Source organism: Nilaparvata lugens, chromosome 5 (genome assembly GCF_014356525.2).
Source record: "Nilaparvata lugens isolate BPH chromosome 5, ASM1435652v1, whole genome shotgun sequence".
Classification (NCBI taxonomy): Eukaryota; Metazoa; Arthropoda; class Insecta; order Hemiptera; family Delphacidae; genus Nilaparvata; species Nilaparvata lugens.
This window is the reverse complement of record NC_052508.1, coordinates 7,272,273-7,287,379: the sequence shown is the minus strand read 5'-3', so window position 1 is coordinate 7,287,379 and position 15,107 is coordinate 7,272,273. Positions and strand designations below refer to the sequence as shown.

At 34.2% G+C, this 15,107-nt stretch overlaps 1 protein-coding gene across 1 annotated transcript in view; it reads right to left on the bottom strand.

Annotated features, from left to right (window-relative positions):
• The window catches only part of LOC111055953 (CUGBP Elav-like family member 1), a gene marked incomplete in the record, with an annotated part of 852,529 nt that overhangs the window by 473,793 nt on the left and 363,629 nt on the right, over positions 1–15,107 (bottom strand). Inside the window, 1 exon segment of the mRNA XM_039429833.1 lies at positions 7,736–8,442. Within this exon segment, the coding sequence (XP_039285767.1) occupies positions 7,736–7,935 (200 nt within the window).

Sequence of the window (15,107 nt, the reverse complement as noted above, 5' to 3'; positions counted from 1 at the left end):
ATGGTAATCAATTCAAAAGCTTGTTATGAATATTGGGATTCAAACCATGATATAGATTGATCTCCATGAATAGAGCAATTAAATATCTGTATCCCTTACCTTCTTTTCATTTCTCTACTCTTTGTTCTTCCATTCTCATTTATTCTTCACCACTTTTTTCTCCTTCTTCTTCTCCTTTTCCTATCGTTATTCTAATTATTCCAGCAAGTTCTCACCATGTTCCTCTATTTCTCTTACCTTTTGACTCACTGCTTACTTCTCTTCTTTTTCCGTTCTTCCTTCTTCTCTTCATCCTTACTTTTCTCCTAACTTATTTCTTATCCACTCCTCATCCTCCTCTTATACCAATCAGTATCCGAGAATAGTTTCGGAATTAGAGAGAGAGAGGCAGAGAGAGCGAGAGAGAGAGAAACAAACTAAACAAGCATCGTTCCTTTGAAATGGAGCCAAATATCATTCAACAGACGGATAGTTCCTTCCTTAATCTATACTGAGTTCCATTTCATACTGTCAGTATTCTCTAAGAATACCATTAATGCTTCTCATTGGAACAATAATGACAGTTGAAAGAAGAAAGTATGCGTTTATAGTAGTGACGGAGCCGAGCTCAGTTGGATGAAAAATGACCAAAATTAGGCGTCACAAATATCACTCAATGATTCACTACATTAGCAACATTTTGTGAGGCGCTTATAATAGAATATCATTCATATCTATGATTTATAATAATGTGCTGAGAATGAGGTGGGCCGTCCACTAGAACCGTTTTCGTCCGAACTAGCATCGGCCGAAAACTACCGAACGCTACCGAACGATCCCCCAACAAAGAAAGGAATAGATGCTCGTCCATTGCAACAGTTTCATACGATCGTGCACGGCCGATCAATTTTTCGATCCGAATTGAATGGGATTTTCCGGCTCTATCCGGCCGAACTAACTACTCCAGCTCAGACAACAAAGTGTTCCTAATCTTGTTTAACAGTTTTGTTTGTTTTTGTTTTTTGAAGTTGTTCTGTTTTATAAAGTTGTCACTATGGACAATGAAAAGTTGATAAGTTTGGTTCAAGAGCGTGTTCCATTGTGGGATATTGATTGATTGAGTACTTTATTTATGTAGATTACAATATAAATACTGGTTTATACACTTATATACAATAGCTTACAATACAGCAAAATTATAGATGAATTTACATAATATAGACTAAGAAAATAATTATTGAATTGTATATGATATGTAAAAGCAATTTGTAATAATAATAACTATAGATAATTATATTGTTATGCATCCACATAAATTGGCGGAGCTTTTGACATATCAATGTCCATTCTTCGGAAAGAATATTAAAAATATCCTCCCCACTAACTCTTTACCAAAAAATATGATATGAGAGACAAAAGATATCATCGTCGTGATATTCAAAGGAATCTGTGGCCAAAGATTGCTGAACATATAGGATCTGAAGGTAGGATTATTGCAATGAATATCTAATTCAGTGGATATTTGTTTATTCAATTTTCTGAAGCTCGCCACTTCACTTTCTGGCAATCAGCATACAACTTAACTAGACTGACGACCGTGTTCGGCCGAATTAACTGCCGACAGATTCGACCGATCCAACGGCCGAATCAGTTAAATACGGTTCCAGTGGACGGTTACCCTGATATTTTATCTTTGAATTTATTGATGGATTAATAAATAATGTTAACTTTTGAAAATTCGCGGATGGATTAATATGGTAAATTATCAACCCTGTACATCCGATCTTATCGGTTGATAATGAATTTAATAAATATACATTAATTTACCAAATGAATGAATTTAATAAATATACAGAGGGTTTATGATTAGTGATGAATATTCAACTGAGTAGATCAGAAGAAGCACAGTATTGAACAAGAAGGGATGAGATTTGTTAGTTTTTTGAGGTATATATGTAGCGTATGGCATTTTGACACATTTACCTCTAGAACTAGACACATTTACTTTTACAACTAGAACTATAGGTAATATTATTAGAATTTTTTGAGGTGTACGTGAATTGTTATTTAAATAAGTGATAGTAGGCTTACCTACAATTCAATTTGGACTGTAGTAAAAATTTGAAAAGGGACAGTTTTTGGCATAAGCCTGTTGCGCCTTCTCACATAAATGTAATAATAATTTCACATGACTTAATAAATAAAGGAACAAAAGATGATAATTTCCAACTATAAACAAAAGTATTTTTCTATTGAGAATTGATGACTCATCACTCAAAGATGGCGCTTTTAAAAATTACAAAATGAGTAGAAACTTGTGAGAATTTTCAATCTCTACATGCTTTCACTCAGTTTCATAGATGCATTTGAGCAAGAGACATGAATGTAATAAGTTTCACATTTATTGATCATAGAAACACAGTAAGTAATTTTGCACTATTGCTCAATGAAATTATTCAATTGAGAGAAAAATAAAAAATTCTAATAAATAGAACCAGAGCAAGCAGAAGTTGACGGTTCGAAGAACAGAGAGCTTGATAGAAGTGGGAGAAACCAAGAGAGACAGAGAGAGTGTGAGATAGAAAACCATGACGTCAGAGGAAAAGAGAGAGAGTGAAAAAGAGTGTGATAAAGAAAGAGAGTGAGTGAAAAAAAGAAGGACAAAGAAAGAAAAAGAGATTGATTGATTGATTGATCATATGCCTTTATTAGGGCGGAGTTAGGACTCCTGGTCCTCTCTACCACACAACCCAAGAGGGTGTGAGTGTGAGAGAAAGAGAGAAAGAACGATGACGTCAGAGAGAAAAATGAAGTGAGAGAGAGGGAAAGAAAAAAGAGAGAGAAAGATGACTTCTGATAGTGATGCAGGGTGCAGCTGTCATTAGTAGCAGAAATGATTAATGACTCGAAATTTGGATGTGAGGGTCAGCACCATCGTCCAAATTTAAAACACTGTAAAGGTTAATGAATCACATTCTAGTTCCAATCATTCAATTACTACTTGTTTCAAAACAGAGTAAGCTCTATATTGAGGTCAACGTTCTAATGGCAGTGGAGAAAGATGAGAGCAAAAACGTTGCCAAACCTTTGTCTTGTCAATGCCTTCTATACATACTACAGTAGCTGATACAGGTTTATTGATGTAATATTAGCTGTTCATTTTCGTTTAAAATAATCAATTATTGACCGAGCGAAGTGAGGTCTAAGATTACACAGATGTGTGGAGAAGCCAGTCTATTGCTGTATTTCCGTGAGGTCTATAGTTTCAATCAGGTACTTGTGGATGAGAATACTGCATGAGATCTACTGTTCACAGAACTACTAGTATTTTATTAAGCAAGAAATTATATTTTTCAATAATTTCATAATGAATTTTTTCAGATAAGATGAAATATTTTGTTAATTAATTATAAACTACATTGTTAAAAGACGATCTGGCAACAGTGAAAAGCGATAAGGAGATAGCGCTATCCGCTTTGTTGAATGATAGACAAGGATAGCAATACCATTGCTAATCAAATACTGCCATTATAACGTGGACCTCACTATAGAGGCATTCCCAAGGTACAACTACATAATAGATGAAGGGAACAAAATGTATACACAACAAAAGTAGTACCATAGACAAACAATAGCATAAGTGTTGCTTATGAATCAATAATCAGTAATCAATCTTACGCTATATGGTAGTACTTTCTGAAGATGATTGGAGGAAATTCATAAGAGTTCATCAGAGTCATTATCCAGGGCCTGGTTGCACAAAAGCCGGTTTAATTTTAATCGTGATTAATTCCAACAGAACTAATCACAGAACCCTTTTTGGAAAGACGGCTTCTCTGATTAGCTCTTGTGGAATTAATCACGGTTAAAATTTAACCGGCTTTTGTGCAACCAGCACAAATATTACTAAATGATCTGGAGATTCATTTGTTGATCTGAAGGTGTCGATCATTGCAGAACTAGATTAATAGCAGCTGAAATTCAATCTTGTATTGGAGGTAGACTATCCTTGTCATTGAAATAAATCGGTTGAATGAAATTGAGTGAAAAAAAGAGAAAAATATGTTTGATAGTATAGTATATATTTCGTTGTCTGATCTCTCCAGGTTTTCCGTAAAGGTGCGTACAGACTTCTGCGCCACAAATACGTGCATTTCTCTTTTCATCAACTGATTGTTGTCCATCTTATTATATCTGTATCTAAAGAGAAACAGTAAGATATAATAATCATAGCATCAGTTGATAAAGAGTGGAAAGCGCGTGTCCGTGGCACATAACTCTGTACGCAGCTTAATAGTTCAATTTTTAGTCCATAACGAATCAAATTTTCACGTTCAAATAACCCGGGCGATACAACATTTTAAATTGAAGTACAGTCTGACACGAGATGTTATGCAGTATTAATTGAATCATAAAGTACTAGTGAATTCATGAAAAATCGCGGTTCATGAATCATGCTGAAATTTGCATGAATTAAAAGCGTTTTTCAAATAAACAGAGCCTGGATTGATTGCTTTTTCCTCCTTCTTCTTCTTCTTTTTTCCTCCATGTTCGTCTTGTTTCATGTATCTTTTCATTCCATGAGCATATTCTTCTTCTTCTTCTACTCCTCCCTCTTCATTTTCTTTTTCTCTTCCTCCTGCTTCTCTTTCTTTATCTTCTCCTTCTTTTTTTTCTCCTTCTACTCGTCTTCCACCTCCACCTCCTGCTCATCTTCCTCTCTTCTTCTTCTTCTTCTTCTTCTTCTCCTTCTCCTTCTTCTTCTTTTTCTTCTTCTTCTTCTTCCCTCCCCATGATCACAACATTTCCTATCTTCTTCATTTTTGCTCCAAGTTTTTTCTCTCTCAGTTATAAGTATCTCTTTCACAAATTTGGCTCAAGTGAGTTGTTTCTGAGTGGACCTTGGCAAAGAAATTGTTTATAGATGTGCAGCTCTTGTGCAGCCTGTGAGTGATTCCACATTCGAGAGACTCGTCAATAACATTTTAAGAATGAGTTCATCGCCTTCTATGACTGAATTATATGCAAGCTATGTGGAACTAATAGTTCACGTAACACTTGAATTCCACATTACATTACTTTTCAGTATAGAGGGGGAAAGGAGCTTGAATATTATTATAGTTATAGAAATTATAGTGAGGTTCATGTCATAATGACAGTGTTTGTTTAGCAATGGTATTGCCATCCTTGTCTATAATAATTTCTCTGGATGTTGTACGACACATCCAGAGGAGTTTATTCATAAATTCAGAAACATTACATATTATTTTTTCATACCTTTTCAATAATATAAAATATTCAAGGTGTACAAAATGATACCTCACTATATAATATATGTGTCGAGGTTATCATACAAATTTATGCTACAACAGATAATACAAAAATTCCAAAAAATCTAAAACGATATCTATTACCTTAAGCATCACCTAGCACAATTATACTAAACCGAGGTACTATTTTCTACCTATAGATTACCTTATTTAAAAAGAATACTACTTAAAAATCTAAATCCTACTTACTATTAGTTCCTCACTACTTTGTATCCCAATACTGGATAACCAATGTCAAATTTTTCTTTTGAAGCTATTGAAATTATCCTCTCCTTTGATTTCTAATGGTATTCTATTAGCTATTGTAGGTCCTAAATATCCTAGTGATCTTTGCCCAAATGCTGTATTCATTCTTGGTACTTCTTGGTTGTAACGTTCTCTTATTCTAGTATTATGGCTATGATATATGATATGATTCCTATTTTGATATTTTTTATGTACCCTAATAACAACTTTATATACAATTGCCTAACGCTGAGTACTTTATTTTCTATAATAATTCTACAGTTGGAAACCGGAAAAATATCCGTACAACAATGCGGATAGCGCTATTTCTTTCTCACTTTGCTGTGTTGCCAGATCGTCTTTCAACAATGTAGAATTGATAATTAATCAACTAAATATTTAATCTCAATTATCAAATTATTGAAAAATATATTATTTTTCTTCATAAAATATAATGGTTCATTTCAAACGAGAATGAACAGTTAATATTACATAAATAAACCTGTATCAGCTATCGTCTATAGAAGGCATTGACAAGACAGAGGATCGGCAACGTTTTTCCCCACTGCCATTGACCTCACTATAGTTTTGAGAACTAGCATATTATTTTCATTTATTTTATTTTATATATCACAATGTCATTTCTTATTCAATAGATGTGAATAATGATAATTTTTCGAGGATATTTGAAAGCATCACTGGATTTCTACTTAAGTATAAGTATTTGGACTGCTTCATGTCCAAAGTTTTATTTCCCATTAATAAAACGGGTATAATAGTTGCTGGGTGGATTATGAAATATAGATTCAAGACACAACATACTTTGAAGTTGTAAATGATACGATTGAGTGTAAACATAACCTATTTTTGGACAATTTCTATCTGAATTTGGGATAGAAATAGTTCTGGGCTCCAAGCCTGTTGTTCCTTTTCCAATTATTATTCATAATTGAGAATGATATTGTATCTATCAATGTGTAAATGAATAAATTGCATCACTCTAGTGAATACAGCCAGTTAAGCCAGTTACCAAACACACCGATTTTTGGACGTACGATTTTTTGACGTCCTTATGATTCCTATAAGATTGAACGTAGCTTGCCAAACATCATCTGTTTCACACCATCTGCTTATTATAATAAATTTTTATGACGGCAAAAATTCTGTTTTCAAGAATCGCCCCGCTAGAATAATCTATATAATATAAAAGCGAAATGGCACTCACTCACTGACTGACTGACTGATTGACTCACTCACTCACTCGCAGAACTAAAAATATACCGGACCAAAAACGTTCAAATTTGTTAGGTATGTTAAGTTGACCCTTTAGAGGTGCACTAAGAACGGATTTGGGAAAAAATTTGAAGATACGCCCAAAATCTGCGTTTTTCCAGCGTTTTCTCAGCTTTATCGAGAACTAATGAACAGAAAATGTTCAAATTTAGTACAGAAGCTCAGCTAGGGTGTGATAAAGTTGTGTTAGAAGGAATTTGCAATAACGTCAAAGATACGCCCAAAATTAGCGTTTTTCCAGCGTTTTTTTTTTTCTTAGATTTATCGAGATCAAATGAACAGAAATTGTTCAAATTTAGTACAGAAGCTAAGCTAGGGTGTGATAAAGTTGTGTTAGAAGGAATTTAAAATAACGCCAAAGATACGCCAGAATTTAACGGTTTTTTGCGTTTTCTCAGTTCTTTTATCAAGTAATGGACAGAAAATGTTCAAATTTGGTACAGAGGTTTAGCTAGGGTCTAAAAATTTTGTGATGAGGTGAATTTGATATTTCATCAAAGATATGCCCAAAATCAGCGTTTTTCCAACGTTTTTTCAGCTTTTCTGCGTTTTTCCTGTACTTTGACTTTCTGGTGGAATGAAGCATGGTGAAATGAAATATGCAGGCGAGCGTAGCAAGCCCGCTGATCTCATTTTTGGACGATTCATTCGGGGTCCAGGGCGCGGAGCCCCTTGGCTTGACGGATATGGCGAGCGAAACAAGCCTGACGGCTAGTTCAACTATAATTTAGTAAAATAATATGTAATTTAGTCTAATATAGACTGTGCAATTATGCACTATAGTGAGTAATTTAGTTCAATATTGAACAATAGAGGGGACAACCAATAAACACCAACAATATCAGATAAAAAAATAAAAAAATACTCTAAAAAATATTACGAGCGAAAATTTGTAAATTTGTACTCACTTGTCAATGATGGGCCCAGGACTTGCAGTTCCATTGGTGCTGTTAACCTTGCTGTAGGGGTGCACAGAGGTGTTGACGGGACAACATTGTTGTTGACCTATGTTGTTGTTATTGTTGTTGTTCAGAGAATGCACTTTGTTCGCGTTGTTGTCAGTTTGCGGAGAAATTTTGCCCGCCAGCTGATTTAGGGTTTGCAACATTTTCGAAAAATTTTCCCGGCTACTTCTAACAATGAAAACCTATACTTTACTCCCTTCTAATTACTTCCCCCGAGAAAAAATATCAATATTATATTCTGTTTCCTCCCTTGAACAATATAAATCAACTATATTTTACTTGCTTTCAATATTATTTATATCCTCTAAAACCTATATCCTCTTCTTATCACTTATATTATTTTCTTCCAATTCCTTTCTCTACACAAATAATAATTCTATCACCTATTCTTTCTTTCACTGACAATTATCGCCTATTCTACCTCCACACCCACTTTTATCAACTGCTTGATTCACAACTTTCGTAGCGCGTCACGTATACCCCGACACTCCCGTTTTCTTTTCTTTATTCACGATTTTCTTTTATTTTTCCACGATTTTATTTTCTTATTTAACGATTTTCTTTCGGGTTATCTTTGTTACTCACGCACTGTTCTTATCTCCTTCTATTGTTCTGCCTCCTCCAATGATTGCCGTTCTAGCCGGTGTACGCTGTAAATGAGCAAAACAAAAAACACACATTCAGAAAGAGGTGATAGAGATGCAATACATAGAAATTGTGAAAAGCAGGTCAACATGCATAGGTAAAAAAAGTGGAGGGACATGATGAGAGAAAGTTCACTCTGCTCAAACATGGAGTACACATAGAACATCGAGAATACATTCTATAGTCAAATACATAAAAAGCAATACAAATTTCTACAACAAACAGGGCACTAAACATAGAGTGTAATTGATTAAATGTGGGAATATTTAGTTATTTGACTGAAAGGAGAAAGTGATGATAGTGCTCTCTATCTAATATTATTATTACTGGTTTCAGCATAGAGTACTGTTATTGAGTAAGTGAATATATTGTAACCTATTGTAACTTTATAAAATAGTTGTACTTTAGTGTGAACAATCTTTATTGGATGAACAATATTTATCTTATTTGGTATTTTTATATTTTTTGTTTACTGATGTGACTTTGACGATTGCCAATATTAGTAAGTTTAGGACAATAAAATTAATTCATTTATCTATCTAATGTGAGAAATAATTGTAACAGCTGAGTATCATTTTTTTTTTATTGATGAACTGGATATATCTGTACTGTAGGTAGATTTACATCATATATAATCGACCATCAGAGCAGCTATAGATTTCATGGTTCATTGGATTTAATAGATGTCCTAGGAAGAGGCTGAAATAATGGTTTAGTTTTATGCCGAATGCCGTATAATGGATTAATTACACTTTATTAATAATTATTATTTCCAATAAACCATATTTATCAACAATTTCATGATGAATTATTTTCATAATTGAGATGGAATATTTTGTCAATTATTTATGAATATATATTGTTAAAATACGATCTGGCGACAGAGGAAAGCAAGAAAGAGATAGCGCTATCCGCTTTGTTGAATGATAGGCAAGGATGTAGTGAGGTCCACGTTATAATGGCAGTATATGATTAGCAATGGTTTTGTTATCCTTGTCTATCATTCAACAAAGCGGATAGCGCTATCTCTTTTTCGCTTTGCTCTGTTGCCATAAAATATGATTTATTATTTCAAACAAGAATGAAGAGTTAATATTACATTGATAAACCTGTATTAGCTACCTTCTACAGAAGGCATTGACAAGACAGAGGTTCGGCAACGTTCTTTCTCCACTGCCATTATAACGTGGACCTCACTATAGGAGAAAAAGGAGTGGAGTAGTTCAAAGAGAACAAAGCGGATAGCGCTATCTCTTTCTCGCTTTGCTCTGTTGCCAGATCGTCTTTTAACAATGTAGAATTAATAATTAATCAGCTAAATATTGTTATTATTTCTTGCTCAATAAAAAATAATTTATTATTTTGAACGAGAATGAACAATCAATATTACATCAATGAACCTGTATCAGCTACCGTTTATAGAAGGCATTGACAAGACAGAGGAACGTTTTTCTCCTATCTTTCTCCACTTCAGTCATTTTCATTGATGAAAGCCTTAGTTTTATCTCCAATATTCCTACTATATTTGTGAGCATACACTGGAGATATCAATGAATTACGCTAGGAACGGGTTACTCTAACCAGAAACCCAGGCATTTTTATGAAGAGAAGAAGCAAGAGAGAAAAGAATATGCATATTAGGAGCAATAAAGAACGAGAGAGAAGAGATAGCAGAGTCATTCTGCTTCGATCGGCCGCTGAGTGAGTCATAAACTTGCATTATTTTATTTCCAGCCCTATCTCTTGCCATACTCTTATTTATTGTCCCAATTCAATGGATGCTCCTGTACTTTGTAAGAAAGTTTCTTCTCTTGAGTCACATTCTTCTTCTTTTTTTCTTGTTCCCGTTCTTCTTCTTCTTCTTCTTCTTCTTCTTCTTCTTCTTCTTCTTCTTCTTTTCTCTCTTCTTTCAACTCTTCAACGTCCAAACCCTTCCACTTCTAATCTCTCATGTATTGATGAGGCAGCCCAGGCTTTGCAAAGACCTGATAGATAAAGTATTACTCTTTCCTCAAAAATTGACTTCTGCATAATATTCCTCCCTTCAACCCTTCAAGACATGTGGTACGACTTTTTTCAACTCTTTTCTTGTTCATTTCCTATTCATATTTTTATTTATTCACAATACAAATGACACTAATGTAATAACATTGGCACACAGATAGTAGTAGATAGGTAGTCCTTGTCCTATTTTTCTTGCAAATTCATAGCTGACAAAGTCCAAGATAAGGTTAGAATTTCACGTGTAGAATTTTCATAAAATTTTAGTCCAAAATAAGCATGAAAACTATGACTTTGGAATTGAGATGGCTTGAATAAATAAATTAATTAGAAATATTTCATTCAATTACCACTTCTTCTTCTTATTGTGCCTGTCCGCTACAAACGTGGGCGATCAACATGGCGATTTTCACTTTAATCACGGCAATACGAAATATATCTATGGAGCTTTTTCCACACCAGGATCAGATGTGTGTTTAGCCAAAAAATTCTTCCTCTACCTGGGCCCCTCTTTCCAAATATCTCTCCTTGAAGAATCACCTGTAATAGAGAATATCTTACGTCGTTTCTTATTATTCATGTCCCAGAAACTAGATCTTTTTGCATTTGATAGTGGTGATTATCTCAATGTCTTTCCCCATTCTCCTTAGAACCTCAATGTTCGTTACGTGATCAGTCCATGGTATCCTCAGAATCCTTCTGTATGCCCACATCTAGAATGAAACAAGTCTTTCACTTATGACTTCATTCAGGATCCAGGACTCTGCACCATATAATAGGATTGTAAACACATAACACCTGAGCATTTTTATCCTTGTTTCTGGGGAGAAATTCTTGCTCTTGAAGATGGAGCCCATTCTATTGCAAGCTGATCTGGCCTTCCTATCCTTGATTTTATTTCCTGAGTAATATCCCATTCTTCATTTTTTATGGTACCCAGGTAGCTATACTTCTCTAATCTTTCCACTGGTGCTTGATTGACAAATGGGTGACCTCCATTTATGTTATTCTTGCTTATAATCATCAGTTTTGTCTTCTTCACATTGATGTCTGGACCATATTCAGCACTACATGCCGTTATTTTGTCCATCATGATTTGCAGATCTTCTAAATTATCAGAGAAAACCACTTGCAACGAATAATATTGAGTTATTGAGAAAATTTGTAGTCATTGAGGAAACACAAGCTTTTTACACTTGTAGGTCTCTATGTATATGCTCTCAACCTCTCCGGTTATCACAACTTTTTCTCCAAAATATCAATCAAGAATTGAAAAATATCGAATAGACGGAACATCGACAGCACGCTATCAGGTGAAGTCACACAAAATGGAGACCACTAGATCTTCTTCAGCCAATGGGAGTGCGTTAGAAGTGGGAGTGTATCACAGCAAAAGTCTGCTTGTCTTTGATTGGTCGAGAAAGGTCAACATTGAAAGCTGATTGGTTCGACACAATAGAGACATTATGATTCACTAAAACTCATTTGGGAGCAAGTTTCGCTGAGAACAGTTTTTGGCTGGGATTTCATTATACAATGCAGTAATCATTATACAGTATAGTACTCAAAGAATGATTAGAGTTGAGAAATGAGAATTTCAGAGGCGCTCATCATTAATATTCATATAACAAAAAATGAAAAATGTTTAACGTTTGAAGAGTTGAGAGATTAAACTTATAAAAGCTATTTGCATTCATACAACTTTGCATTATATTATAATTCTGTACTCTAGAATGAAACTATGGGAAATATTCTTTAAAGGACTTGAATGGATAGAGGGAAACTACTGTTCATTGATGGAGTTGAATGAATAGAAGAAAACTACTGTATACTGTAATACCAACATGAAACATATAATTATAATACACGGGAAAAACTTGGATTGAGACTGGAAGAACTAGAAAAAACATTGATTAGTTCTGACAAAAAAATATAAAATGGAGAGAAAGTATTATTCAACATCTATGAGAGGCAGAAGAATATTGCTGGTAGATCTACAATTATTTTTCAGTTCAAAAATCAGTGTTTTTTGTTATGTAGGCCTATTTTGTATTTGAGTGCAATTTAATGATGTGACAGTGGCCCATATGAATGAAACCAGAGCAAATGCTCATGAGCAAGAGCATGGAGCATAAGCTTTGCTCTTGAGCAAAAGGTAGAAGCAAAAGCATTTTCTCATTTTTATATTATGAATAAGCTTTACCTTATACTCTTACCTTATGCTCCTGAACTCTGGAGCAAATGCTCACGTATTTCGAAGGTTTTTCATCAGCTGATTCGCTTTTGTAGTCTTACTTTGTTTTTATAGCTCACGGAAGCGCTTAATATGCAAGATGAAAAATGTATAATATTGAAGTTATGTGCAAGTTGAACAATTTATTCTCAATGATAAATATTAAAAGCTTCATTTTAATATTTATCATTGAGAATAAATTGTTCAACTTGCACATAACTTCAATATACATTTTTCAGAAATTAAAGTCTCAAGCCCAAAAAGGTTCCAATTCTAATTCTAATTTTAACAATAGAAGAGAACCCAGGTTATGTCATGTCACTGGGCCATATGAATAAAGTTGAGCATTTGCTTATACTTCTAAAATATGGAGCATTTGCTTCATTTTCTATTAATAAACGTGAGCAAAACCTTTTGCTCATGCTCATCAAAAAAATAGTTTGAGCATTTGCTCAAAAGTAAAAGCTTTTGCTCAAAATTGTATGACTAAACTAGAGCATTTGCTCAACTTTTGAAGCAAATGCTTCAAAAAAGTGAGTCTAGTCTAGAGCATCTCTACCATAATTAAAAAAACTGGCTCATACAAGTATGAGATGGGAAAATTATGTTTGACGTATCATCACGTCTGAACTTCTGGATTGATTAACTTGAAATTTTGCATATAACAGATTCCTAATTAACAAAGTACCTTAGTAGTCCAGTCAATATGGCCTAGACATAAAAAAGGGGGTGTGCTTGCAATTTATATTGTAGTTCTGATTTTTCAATATATTATTTGGGTACATAAGAGAAGTCCAGAAACAATTTCTTCATGCAAAATTTCCTTGTGCTAGATTCAGGGTGGCCCAAAAACCTCGTATTTTCGGCTCATTTTCCAGTTTTCAGCTATTTCTGCAAAATATCGTAATCAGAAAATTTGCTCCTCCCTTTTTTTAGATTATAAAATTTTGAATAGAATGAGATCATTGGGAACTCTCTATCTCCAATGAGAACTGAGTTATGATTTTTCAAAAATGAGTGAAATTTAAAGAAAAAAAATCAATTTTGATGAATTTTAGTTTTTGATCAACAATATCTTCCGATTGTTACCATTTAGATGTATAATTCAAAATCCCTCTGGGCGTATTTTTGTGCTCTACAATCTGAGATCAGGTGGAGCGCTCTATCTTATGAAAATTTCCAGGTACACCTGAAAACAATGCTCATTGTATTGTGAAAAACACCTAATTTCCAGCTTCAACCTACTTCATCAACTACATAGTCCTCAACAAAAAGGCGAGAGCAAATTTTTCTGTCCGATTACGATATTTGGCAGAAACAGCTGAAAACTGGAAAATGAGCCGAAAATACGAGGTTTTTGGGTCACTCTGTATCTAGCACAAGGATATTTTTCATGGAGAAATTGGTTCTGGACTTCTCTCATGTACCCAAATAATATATTGAAAAATCAGAACTACAATATAATTGCATGCACCAATGTATATTATAGTGACTGGACTATAGGCCCAGTTTTCAGTTAGTCAAGCTTCAATATAGACTTTTGCGGAGCACAGGTTTCCTGCTAGTATCAAAAATATAGTAACACTTTATTTAATAGAAAATTCTAGAGGAGAATGCAAATGAAATGAATTACTTCGATTTATTATATCTGGAATAGACGTAATATTCAGGAAATCAAGTATCAAAGAATGTTTAGATGAATATTTGCAGCTACCAAACATTCCAAGCCAAATGGATTCATTGGCAATAGGAATCGAGACAATCTTCTCGAAGAAATAATGATTGTGTGGGAGTTGAGAAAGTTTTGGAGGGAAGGAGAAAGAGGAAGAAATAGGGACCATCAAATACTAGAATAAAAGGACAAAGAAGAAGAGGAAAAAGCAGAATAGAAACAGTGAAATCTCAAAAATAGATCGCTTTACGTCGTTGAGAAGTTTGGTGAAACGTTTTTCTAAAATAGTTCTCTTCCTCTCATACTCCTCCTGCTCCTCCTTCACCTCCTCCTCATCCTTCTCTTCCCGATCCTCCTCTTTATCCGTCTTCACCCACGATTCTAAATCTAGAGGAGGGATTTATTGTGCATCCGGAGCGAAAGAGAGAGTATGATGGAGATGCAGGATTGACAAGGAGAAGGGATATCAAAAACACATAAAGACAGAATTATACTGTGACTATGGTTGAGCTGCACTTTAGAGAACAGTCACTGTTTCTTTCAAAGTGATTCGACATTGAGATCTGAAGATTTGAAAACGTTACTTGAAACAAATGAATGATTTTTGGATGGTTTTCGATTATAATGAATCAGTTTTACTTTTCTAATTTATTTTCAAAGATTCTACCAGAGAATGAAACAATCTATAAGTTTCAGGCCCGGTTGCACAAAGGCCGGTTATATTTTAATCGTGATTAATTTCACGAAAACCAATCAGAGAAGGT